The following is a 12,473-nucleotide window of genomic DNA, read 5'->3' as shown; positions in this document are numbered from 1 at the left end:
TTCTTAAATTTTTATTGGAGTATAGTTGATTTACAATGTTGTGTCAGTTTCAGGTGTACAGCAAAGTGAATCAGTTATATATATATATATATATATATATATATATATATATATATATATATATATATATACACATATATCCACTCTCTTTCTTTTTTTTTAATGCCAGGTACTTTTGTATTTGGGATAGAGCAAAGACAAGATCTCTACTCTCGTGAGACGTACGTTCAGTGAGGAGAGCCAGACAGTAAAGAAATAAACAGACAAACATGTTAAATGGTAAAAAGTGCTACGGAGGAAAATAAAGTGGGGGTGGGGACTGCTGTTTTTAAAGGCATGACTAGGGAAGATGCCATTGAGAAGGTGTCATGTGGGCAGAGACTTGGAGTGGGGAAGAGAATTCCAGGCAGAGGAAACTGCAAGTGCAAATGCCCTGAGGCAGGAACGTGCTAGGTGTGTTCAAGACACAGTGAGGAGGCCAGTGTGGCTGGAGAACATGTGATGGGAGAAGTGGCAGAGGCAGATCCTGTGGGGCCATGTGGATCATTGTAAAGACTCCGGCTTTTATGCTCAGAAGGACAGGAAAACTTTCTGGAGAGTCTTAAGCAGAAGAGGACCATGAGCTAACCTGTATTTTATCTTTTTTTATTTTTATTTTTTAATTAATTTATTTATTTTTGGCTGCATTGGGTCTTCGTTGCGGTGCGCGGGCTTCTCATTGTGGTGGCTTCTCTTGCTGCAGAGCACGGGCTTTAGAGCGCAGCCTCAGTAGTTGTGGTGCACGGGCTCAGTAGTTGTGGCTCACGGGCTCTAGAGCGCAGGCTCAGTAGTTGTGGTGCACGGGCTTAGTTGCTCCGCGGCATGTGGGATCTTCCCGGACCGGGGATCGAACCCGTGTCCCCTGCATTGGCAGGCAGATTCTTAAGCACTGTGCCACCAGGGAAGCTCTAACCTGTATTTTAAAAGCTTAGTGATTAAGAATTCTTTGGTCTTTAGATTCCCAATTCCACCATTTTCTAGCTGGGTGACCTTGGATAAGTTTTATGTATATATATACGTATATATACATATATGTATGTATGTATTCTTTTCCAGATTCTTTTCCATTATAGGTTACTACAAGATATTGAATATAGTTCCCTGTGCTATACAGTAGGTCCTTGTTGTTTATCTATTTTATATTTAGTAGTGTGTATCTATTAACCCCATGTTCCAAATTTATCCCTCCCTTCTTGGACAAGTTATTTAATTTCTCTGTGCCTCAGTTTCATTATCTGTAAAATGATGATAATAATAGTACTCACTCTGTATGGATATTGTGAGGATTATATAAAGTTAATATAAAGAAAGCACTTAGAACAGTTTCTGGCATATTATAGCACCGTATAGTGGGAGCAGTGATTATGATAATATCGAATAGTTATATCTTGGCTGCTGGCGTTGAGAACAGACTGGAGGGGACCACGGTGGAAGCAGGGATGATGGTGGAAGCAGGAGAACGATGAGAAGGGCTTGGACTAGAGGCCACAGGGGAAATGGAGAATTAGGAAGAGCTTACAGCATTTGCCAATGGATCAGATGTGAAATATGACAGAAAGGGGAACCAAGGACCGCGCCAAGGATTTCCCCCTGAACATGTGGAAGACGGAGTTCACTGAGCTGGGGAGTCTGGGTTTCAGGGCGGAACATCAGCAGGACTTGGGCTTTGAGTATGTTAAATGGGAGATGTCGACGCGGTATCTCCGTGTAAAGGCACTTGGATCTACAAGTGACCTGAGCTGGGGGTGTCACCTTGGGAGTGGTCAGTATACGGTGGATGTTTAAAGCCAACAGACCAGATGGGCTCACCCAGGAAGCGAGTATGGATTGAGAAAAGGGCCAAGGATGGGTCTGGGAGTCTGCCATGTTGACGCTAGGGCTCAACCGATGCCACCACCCAATTGATGTGACTTGGAAAGCCTGCAGACTTTGGAAAAACTTGAGTAAAAGGTTTTTGGTTTTGTCGGAGCTCTCTCAAACCTTTGAAGTAGCGTTTCTAGGACATGTATTGGGACAGGCTTGGGAAGACAGCAGAGATGGGTAAGCCCAGAAAATGGATGGGTACCAAAGCTGAAGCCTTTGCTGATCCAGAAATATTCAGAGCCGGGGGAATTGTTGCATAAAACAGCCTTTAAGGACATGTGAACTACTGAAAGTGTATAAAAATATTTCAACAAAAAGCAGCAAAGTGGCTAAGAGCATTTTTTTTTTTGGCCGCACCGCCCAACATGCGGGATCTTAGTTCCCCAACCAGGGATCAAACTCGCGCCCCCTGCAGGAGAAGTGTGGAGTCTTAACCACTGGACCACCAGGGAAGTCCCAGAGCATGGGTTTTTTGTTTTTTATAAATTTATTTATTTATTTTCGGCTGCGTTGGGTCTTCGTTGCTGCGCGCGGGCTTTCTCTCGTTGCAGCGAGTGGGAGCTACTCTGCGTTGCGGTGCGTGGGCTTCTCATTGCAGTGGCTTCTCTTGTTGTGGAGCACGGGCTCTAGGCACGCGGGCTCAGTAGTTGTGGCTCGCGGGCTCTAGAGCGCAGCAGAGCCATGGGTTTTGAAGTTGGGTGCACTATGGGGCTTCAGGCTCTGCCCCAGTGTGACCCTGGCTCTACCCAGCTCCTCCTCAGTAGAATGGGATCAGCTTAGTGCCTCTATCCATAGGCGTTGAAGAAGTGAAATAGATAATACAAAGTGCCTAGCATAGCGCTGGCCCTAAAAGAAAAAAACAGTTTTCTTTTTTTTTTTTTTTAATCGGGGTATAGTTGTTTTACAATGTTGTGTTCATTTCTACTGTACAGCATAGTGACGTAGAGTTCCCTGGGCTATACAGCAGGTAAACACTGTTTTCTTCTATACCTAGTCCCACTCACACTTGTGACACTAAAAGTGTGGGGCTTCTCCCACACTGACCAATTCTCTGACACCAGCTGGGTGTCCTAACCGAACCCTATTCAGTTCTGACACTATCCACCTGGAGTTAGGAGTTAGGGTCCCATCCCATAAGTTAGGGGATCAGTTCCACAGACTGCCCTCACTTCAGAAACTATTTCTGACCTACCAGATATAAATCAGAGGTTCCCATGACCCCCTCTTTGTGTTCAATAATTTGGTAGAATGGCTCACAGAACTCCAGAAAGTACTTTACTTATTTTTACCTATTATTATAAAAGGATACATCTCAGGAACAGTCAGATGGAAGAGATGAATAGGGCAAGGCATGTGGAAGTGGGTACAGGGCTTCCATACCCTCTTCAGGCCTGCCATCCTCCCAGCACCAACCGACAAGCTCTTGGAACCCCTTTGGTTAGGAGTTTTATGGCGGCTTCATGATGTAGGCATGATTGATTAAATCATTGACTGTTGGTGATTGAACTCAACCTGCAGCCCCTCCGATCTCTCCAGAAGTCAGGGGGTAGGGCTGAAAGTTCCAACCCTCTAAGCACATGGTTGGTACCCCTGGAACTAATCCCCCATCCTTAAGGGCTTTCCAAAAGTCACCTCATTAACATCTGCTCAGGTGTGGTTGAAAGGGGCTTATTATGAATAATAAAAGACATTTCTTTTACCCATATCATTCAGAAATTCCAAGGATTTTAGGAGCTCTGTGCCAGAAACTGGGACTGGATGAAGACCAAATATGTATTTCCTCTGTTAGCACAATATTACAGGCCCACAGTCAAGTGTAGCTATGTACTTGACAAAGAGAGTAAAAGGAGAAGGAAAAGAAAGATTCAGAATAGAATAAAGGGGAAATGGAGAGGGGGGCAGAATCAGTATTCTGGGCAGGGCTGAACTCATGGGCATGTGACCTGTGCAGTCACACAGAGCCCTGCTCTCAGAATGGACCCAGCTTTTGGTTTAATGCCAGCATACGCCATCTTGAAATTCTTAATAATTGAACTTGTTTTTTTTTTTTTTTTTTGCAGTACGGGGGCCTCTCACTGTTGTGGCTTCTCCCATTGCGGAGCACAGTCTCCGGACGCGCAGGCTCAGCAGCCATGGCTCACGGGCCCAGCTGCTCCGCAGCATGTGGGATCTTCCTGGATCGGGGAACGAACCCATGTCCGCTGCATCGGCAGGCGGACTCCGCCACCAGGGAAACCCTACTTGAACTTGTTTTGTAAGAGAAGTCGAATGGGATGCTGATGCATGTGTATGAGCGGAGAAGATACACCAGGTGGCAGCAAGCAGGCTCTGGCCATCAAGAACAGCAGGAAAAAAAAAAAAAAAAAAACAGCAGGCAGTGGGCGGTATGGGTGCTGAGCAGTTGGCCTGGCCACCCCAGTGCACCCATTTGGCTGGGCAATCTGGGACACCGTGGGGCTGCAAGGGGCCAGGATCTGAGCCCAGATCGGCAGCAGTAGAAGATGGTAGCAGTCCACCAAGGCCGTGGTGAGAGAAGGAACCGCATATGGAAGAGCCCGTTCTGTAGCATCTACACAAATATAAGCTCTGCGGCCTAAGTCTGGGACAGGAGCTGCCAGCACTCACACAGTAAGATGTCAGCAAATTATCACAAAACTAAAGCATACACATGGATGTTGCAATAAAGCATATCAGGGAGTCATCAGAATTCATTAGAGCTAGAACCTCTGGTTTTAAAAACCGCTGCAGCACTGCAAAGCAAGTATTCACAGGCTTAGAAATACAAATTAAATTTAAAGATCATATTCTTCAGAAAAGAATTCTATTTTCACTGAAGTTTCATTATTAATGAAGAAGGCAATTTAAAATTAATTTTTCCTTGTAATCGAAGATAGAGCAAGCAAATGTATAAACAGGTTATTAAAATTATATACAGGGACTTCCCTGGTGGCGCAGTGGTTAAGACTCCACGCTCCCAATGCAGGGGGCCCGAGTTCAAACCCTGGTCAGGGAACTAGATCCCCCATGCACGCTGCAACTAAGAGTTCTAATGCCACAACTAAGGAGTCCGTGAGCTGCAACTAAGGAGCCCGCTTGCCTCAACTGAGACCTGGCGCAACCAAATTAAAAAAAAAATTATATACAAATCATGAAGTCACTCAGTTTCTTATACAACTTCCACAAGTTACAGAAAATGTTAGGGGAAACATTAAAATGTCACTGTATAACTACATATAAAATTAAATTCAGACATATGAAATTGGTTTGTATGAAGAGTTAAGTCTTTTTAGAAAAATTGTTCCACAAGAATCATCAGTTCTAGATGTACTAATATTTGATATATTTTGAAGTAGTTTATCAGAAATTTCTCCTAATGTGACAGCCTATAAAATATTCTTAACAACTCCAGTAACAACTGCATCAGCAGAAAGATCCTCAAAATTAAAAATTATAAAAAATTATTTGTGATCTTGCATTTGCCAAGAATGACTGTCATAGCTTTTAATTATGTCAATGGAAATGAAGTTGACAAAAGTACGTTTTGATGACTTAATAAATGAATTTACAAAAAAGTAAGCCAGAATAGTTTAATGATCAGATATCATATTAACAAGGTATTATTATTTATTGTATTATATAAAATTATGACAATAAAAAATTTATTTTTCAATTTTAGGTTTATGGTGTTACTCATGTATCACTATTACCTCTTACTTATCATTATAAGTAATAAAATGGGCTTCCCTGGTATCGCAGTGGTTGAGAGTCTGCCTGCCGATGCAGGGGACACGGGTTCGTGCCCTGGTCTGGGAAGATCCCGCATGCCGCGGAGCGGCTGGGCCCGTGAGCCATGGCCGCTGAGCCTGCGCGTCCGGAGCCTGTGCTCTGCAACGGGAGAGGCCACAACAGTGAGAGGCCCGCATACCGCAAAAAAAAAAAAACGTAATAAAATATTTTGAAAGGAAAAATCTTTATATTTTAGTACCTTTAACTGCACTATTTTTTTTTTTTTAACTGCTTTTTGAACAAGAGGCCCTGCGTTTAATTTTGAACTGGGCTCTGCAAATTATGTAGCGGCCCTGATTCTGAAAACTAGTATTTTTTTCAAGGGTTTTCACACTTCTGCAAATTGTCCTGCCTCTGTGACAACACCTTCAGGCTTTTACAGACTTCCCTCCAGTCCAATGAATGGCCACCACGTGATAACTTTCTAAAACCCACATCACAGTGTGGAGCGCTGGTCATCTTGGAAGGCTGACGCTCTTCACTGTGATGTCCTATTCATCCCCTTTGGGGCGCAGTCTTCTCCACCTGAGACACTTTCCTCTGAATCGCTCCCCCACCCCCATCCCAGATGGCAGATCTGAGTCCTTCGATGTCAATTTTTGAAGTCCTTTGGCAATATGTGACAAGTGGTAACTGTAAAGGGTGGAGGGAATACCGGAATAATGATGACGAGGACAGAAAGTGCAAATAGAGGACGGTGTGACTACTAAATGATCACAATTCCATTAATCTTCTTGAAGACTGAGGGGAAAGGCTGTTACAGGTGAGCCCCGGGGTCAAGCAGAAGCTAGTGGGCTGGAGCCCGGCCCCACTGTGTCCCAGGGGTACGCTTCCTCACGCCGGGCTGGGGGTGGGGGGACAGCAGCCTCAAGGGCAGGCCTTCCAGGGGTGGTGGGGCTCTTCTGATTGCAAGCAGTTGCGGCCTTCGGGCCTCCTTAAAGCAAAGCAGGACAGAACCTGGGTAGGCTGAAACCTGCGGTTCTCCACTTTCTCCTGGAACTCGCACCCTTTCCTGAGTCTCCGCCCACCCGATTGACCAGTCCCTCTGCTCCATCGCCGAGGGAAGCAACCTGATTGGCTTGGTCATAGGGTGGGGTGGGACGGGGGGGGGCGGTGCTTTATAACAGCCATGGCGCCAAGGTCCTGGGACACATCAGCCTGTGAAGGGGCGGCCCGTGGATCAGGTGTTCACCTCTGTCCAATCAGAGGCCTAGAGGCTATTTCCCAGGCCGGGACTACTGCGGAATTTGCAGAGAGCAGGGGAGTGGGCGTGGCCAGCACCATAACTGACAGGTCCATACTGAGAGCCAAGCTCACCTGCTCCTCCCCGCCAGCCTGACCTCCAGCACTTCCAGTACTTGGGAGGTGTTCTCACACCCACCTCACCCCTCTTTACTCAGTCCATTATTTACTGATCTGCTCCTCCGTCAAACTTCTTCCACTCTTCTCATCGCCATGGTGACCTTCCTGTCTGAACACTGGGCAGCAACCTCGACTGCCATCTCACCACCGGAGTGGTCTTTTTAAAGAACACACTGGGACGGTCACTCGCTCTTCAGTGGGTTCCACACACTGACTCTGAACCAAACCCCTACGCAGGCCTCAAGACCCTGCGCCGTGGAACTCGAGTACCCTCCACATTCTCTCCGTTGTCCGCCACTCTCAAGCTCTTCCCCAGACAGGACAGCGTTTTAGTTCCTCTCCAGAATGCTCACCAGCCCACCTTCTTGCCAGCGAACCCCTGCTCATCCTAGACAGCTCAGGTTAAGGGTCATCTGCTCAGAAGGGCCCAGGTCTAAACCGCATCTTCTGACACTCTCAGCACTTCACACAGTTGAGATTTTTGCTTGCACGTTGGTTTAACGTCCATCTCCCCTGCTGGAAGACCACCTCTGCAAGGGCAGGGGTGTCTACCTGGTTCAGTGTTGAACTCCTAGGGCCCAGCACAGTGTCTGGCACTTTACAGAGTCTGAATAAATCCTGTGGCAGCTGAGGGCCACTAACTTTAAAAACAGCGCCCTGCAAACATGTGTACGTAAGAGCATGGGAATGGTCCGGAAGGAATGAGGCCAAGCTAATCTTGGCTGCCTGTGTGGTTGGGGAAGGGACCAGGAAAGGGAGTGGCGATGGGGTGTGCGTGCATGCACACATGTGAAGGTGAGGGGCATTGGCTTCATCTGTAATGACTTTACTTTTTACTAAACATTAATGAACAAATAAAGCGTGTTCCAGGTCAGGGGAGACAGAGGGGATGGGCAAATGCCAAGCCACACTCACCAAGAACCAAAAAAACACCGTGACACTCTGCAGTCCACTGGTGGGTTTGGAGTCTTCACTTTATTACTATGTCACCAGAAGTCACCACCTTCACTTGGTTCACCACAAATGGACGGATGTCATAGAGGAGGGTGCCATGGGGCCACAGGATTCACTCTTGAGACTTAACCAGGTGGTGGGGGAGTCCAGAGTGGGGGCCCAGGATGGGGACTGCCATTCACTGCACACACACGCACACAGAGATATATTTGTGGAGCCTTATATTATACATCTTATATACAGAAAATATATATATTTATACTATACACAGGCAGTAACGCTGCGGGAAGGGCCAGGGCACCCAGACAAGGGTTGTGGGCACCAGGGGATGGCGAGCGTCACATCAAGGGGCAGCGCTGGGAGACGGATGGACAAGTCCATCCTCCCACAAACTCTTGGGAGGGGTGCTCCCCCTTTGTGCTCCTTAGAGAATCAAAGGGGTCTTGGGCCAAGGTTGGGGGCTCCCGAGGGGTAATGTGGGGGGAAGCCTGGGACCCCCAACAGTCTTCGAAGATCAAGAACCACCAGGGAAGGGTGGAGTGGGGAGCAGATGCCAGCACTCTGGGAGTTAGTCCCTCAATTGTTACACACCCAGGTGGACCAGATGCCTGTGATGGAGCAGGACGAGTGTCAACTCGGAGACAGGAGACCTGGATCCCGAACCTCTGGCTCTGTGCTTGACTTTGGACAAGTCACTGTCTTCCTGGCCCAGACTCTACCACCCCTAAGCGTCCGTGCAGCTCTAAACTTGTGTGGAACCCAGTTTTCCTTGGCCCTCTCTTGCGCTTGACGGGAGGAGGGAGCCCAAACTCAGCAAGGTCGGACTGCAGGGGTGCCCTTCTCCAAGGAAGGGCTTGGAAGCAAGGGGGAGGCAGAGGGGGGCAGCAGGGAGGGAAAAGGGGATACCGCTGGCCTGTGAGCACAGGCTCTAAGCTTGGGGTCCCCGGGGGCTGTCCTCAGCCAACAGAAGGAGCAGGGCTTCCCCACCAACCACTCAGCAGGGGAGTCGGGAGCCCTGGGTCTCAATCAACTCCCGCCCTGCAAATCCCTGCTCCTGTTTCTCACCCCCGCCGCAGCACAGCCTGACCACGGGACCCTGTCTGGGCAGCACCCCAGGACTAGTGGGGATGCTGAGTGATGATTCAGCAGCCCCCAATCCTGGCAGGGCCTTGTAAGTTTTCCCATTCTGGGGTGGCAGGTAGAGTCTGTAATAAACACCCAGCGACCGGGTAAAGTTTAAATGGTATCCTGCCCTCTAGCCCAGCATCACCAGCAGCTGGTCGGTGCCCAGGGGAAGAGATGGGCAGCACCCTGGGGTCTCCTGGTGCCCATCAGCAAGGGATGTTTTTGGTGGGGAGTGGGTGAGGGAGAGGACTTCTCATAGAATCCTATGTGGGCACAGAGCTTCTCTCTGCCAGAAACACACCCACTCCCACCCTTACCTTTTTCGCAAACCGCTGCTCTGGTACCAGTTCCACTGCTCAACCTGGCAGATACCAGAGCCCCATCCTGTCCCCACTTGGGCCACCCAGGGGGAGAGAACCATAGATAGAGCCCCTTCCCCAGATGTGGAAAACTGAAGTCAGCAACAAGCAGCTGTCACTTGGCTGCCTGGGGTCCTCTCCCGTCACCGCTGCCTCTTGGGAGGACTTGACCAGACCTGATCCATGCTCCACTGCTAATTCACGTGCTGAGCCTCAGTTTCCCCTTAAGTGGGGACAACGATGCTTCTTCTCTGCCTAGGAAATTTCCTCTCCTTCCCTCATTGCCAAGCTAACTGCTGCCCATCCTCAGGGCCCCTCCTTGGGGAGCCGCAGCCCGTCATGCACTCGCATAGCGCCTCACCCCTGTAACGGACCCTGGATACAGCTGTCGGTTTAATGCTCACCTCTGACGACTGTCGGCTCCTTGAGGGCAGGGACCCCACCCTCTATATTCCCAGCACAGATGCCCCATAACTGCTGAATCAACAGGCAAGTGAACAAATATTACCTGCCCCTTAGGGTTCTCGTGGGGGCTGGTGGTGGGAACACCCAGCACCGTGCTGACCTGCAATCCCAGTGCCCTGCTTCCTGAGGCACTGGCTGGTGGACGCTGGGCCCCAGGTCTCTCCACACCTCTCCCCTCTTCAAGGCCTCCCCAACCCTTAAGGCTCAGTGGAGAGCCCACGTTGTGTAAGAGTCCCTCCCTGTCCCCCACAACCCTCCCTGTGCCTTTGAGGACACCTGCCACCCTCTCTCCTACAGCCTGTGGCCTCCCGGAGCCTTCCACGCCCCAGGGGCTCTCACCGTTCATCTTGAGGACAGTTTGTCCCACGACAGCAACTGCAGGCTGGCCTTGCTGGGTCTAGAGCCCCTGTCTTCCCATAGGGAGACCGGCCACTGGCAGGCCTTCTGGAAGGCTTTGGCTTGGCTGTCCCAGCCCCTGGGACCCTGGCTGACCCCAAATGAGGGAAGATGACACAGTGTCCCAGATCAGTTCTGTTTCCTGGGAGGTCACAAGGGCAGGGAATGGGGCACCTGCTGGGTAGCTGGGACCAAGGAGACCAGGTAGCAAGCCCAGCCCTGCCACTCACTCACTGTAACCTTGGGCGACGTGCTCCCCATCCAGGCCTCCTCGTCCACTCGGCCCCGGGCAGGGACATAGCGAGCCCCTCCGAGAGGCAGGGACATGGTCAGTCGCCAGGAGGCCACAAAGGCGTGCTGGAGCTCCTGGCGGGATATGCGCAGCACGGAGCAGCACACGGGAGCCAGGCCCGCCCTCTTGGCTCTCCCGCCCTGGGAGGCGGCCAGGGGAGGGGCTGGCGGGATGTGGGGAGAGGGGCCTGGAGGCAGGGCTGTCCCACTTGAGGGAACAGTCGGGGAAGAGCAGGCCCCTGGCTTGCAGCAGAATCAGGGTGTCTCATGGGCTGAGGTCCCCAAGCCCTCCCAGAGTGACGGTAGCACTGAGCGGTGGAGCCCCCAGCTCGGGGAGGGGGGATGGTGGGAAGGCCAGGGGACAGCAGGTGCTCTGTAGTCAGGGGCCTGGGCTTGGCCCCATCTCTATCACTGGCTGCCTGAATGACCCTGGGTGAGTGACCTTGACCTCTCCAGGCCTCAGTTTCCTCAGCCATAAAATGGAGACAGGCCAACACTCCTAGCAGGGCAGTTGTATCACTCCTAGCGGGTGACAGCCCCCAGTGTCCTGTGGGTGCTCACACCCTGCAGCCAAACCTTCCCAGCATCCTCCGGGTCTAGTTTTCTCTCCATTCCTACTTCTGGTACCAGTAGGGCCTCCTCCACATCTCCTCTTCCCCATTTCCAGGGACCATTTGTCTTTCAGCACTCATGCCAAGCACAGGCCTGATATATAGTAGGTGCTCAACGAACGCTCGAAGACACAAGGAACGAATGCAAACACCCCAGGGCCCTGCTGAACACACCTGCACACACATGTGGATACCCCCCCAACACCTCACTGCCCCATCCCACCCGAGCTGCCCTGGACCTCAGTGGAACCACCTGGAGGGACCGGGTAGGGCAGCCTGGGAGGGAGAAGGGGGCCGGGTGTGAAGGGGAGCAGGGGGCAGCTGGGGCAGGTCACAGGCAGGCGGGGGGCAGGTGGTCACTGTGGCTCAGTAGCCCTGTGACTGGTAGCCCTGGGGCTCGGGCTCAAAGGCGCTGGCCGGCTGCTGGTAGGTGCCACCCATGCCGGTGGTGTCTGGCCCGGTGCTGGGCTCCACGTAGGGGGCGTAAGGCATGCTGGAGTCCTGGCTGGGGTCCATGTAGTCCTGGGAGAAGAGGGCCGAGTCTGCGCCAATCTGGTACCTCTGGAAGGCCAGCACAGCCTGGCCCGCCTGGGGACGGGGGTCGGCGGGGACAAGGACAGGCGGCAGGGGACGGTTAGGGGAAAGACAGACAAGAGCACTGGGTTAGCAGAGGTTAGTCCACAGGACACGGGCAATAGAGGGTTAAATATCCTCAAAACACAGAAGATGAAACAAGCTTGACTGGGGAGGAGGGAAGGCCGTCCTCGAAGCCAGCCCAGAACCACACTCTCTAGCCACAAAGAACTTCAGAAATCACCTGCCCTATGGCCCCTAATCCCAGAGGTCACTCTGGGTCAACAAAAATTCTAGAGTCTTCATTTTGGAGTGTTAAAATGCCCCCAAGGCCCACAGCATCCTTCTCAAGATGTGTTCTTAGGGAGTTAGATGGAATGGAGAAAAAGGTTTTGGTGGGACAGAGAAATGTCGGCATCTCCTAAAAGCTATTCTGTCTCTCTTGCAGTTAGGCATAGCCATATGACTAAGTTCTAGTCAATGGGTCACCCCCAAGTTCTCTGTCCCACCCTCTGACCTGATGCCTGGAATGCAGGTGTGATAGCGGGCGCTCTAGTTGTCATAATGGACCATGAGGTCCATGAGCCAAATTATAGGGATGGACGAAGTCTGGGTCACTATAGGCTTCTGGAGCCACTATGCCAGCCCT

At 50.8% G+C, this 12,473-nt stretch overlaps 1 protein-coding gene across 1 annotated transcript in view; it reads right to left on the bottom strand.

The window, feature by feature from the left end:
- Positions 1–8,006: 8,006 nt before the first annotated feature.
- Positions 8,007–12,473, bottom strand: part of SYNGR1 (synaptogyrin 1) — a 28,968-nt gene continuing 24,501 nt past the window's right edge. Inside the window, exon 4 of the mRNA XM_067698139.1 lies at positions 8,007–11,839. Within this exon, the coding sequence (XP_067554240.1) occupies positions 11,618–11,839 (222 nt within the window). The 3' untranslated portion in view covers positions 8,007–11,617. The remainder of the gene's footprint in view (positions 11,840–12,473) is intronic.

Source organism: Pseudorca crassidens, chromosome 11 (genome assembly GCF_039906515.1).
Source record: "Pseudorca crassidens isolate mPseCra1 chromosome 11, mPseCra1.hap1, whole genome shotgun sequence".
In the NCBI taxonomy this organism is placed as follows: domain Eukaryota; kingdom Metazoa; phylum Chordata; class Mammalia; order Artiodactyla; family Delphinidae; genus Pseudorca; species Pseudorca crassidens.
The sequence above is the reverse complement of the archived record's forward strand: the minus strand, read 5'-3'. Positions and strand labels throughout refer to the sequence as shown.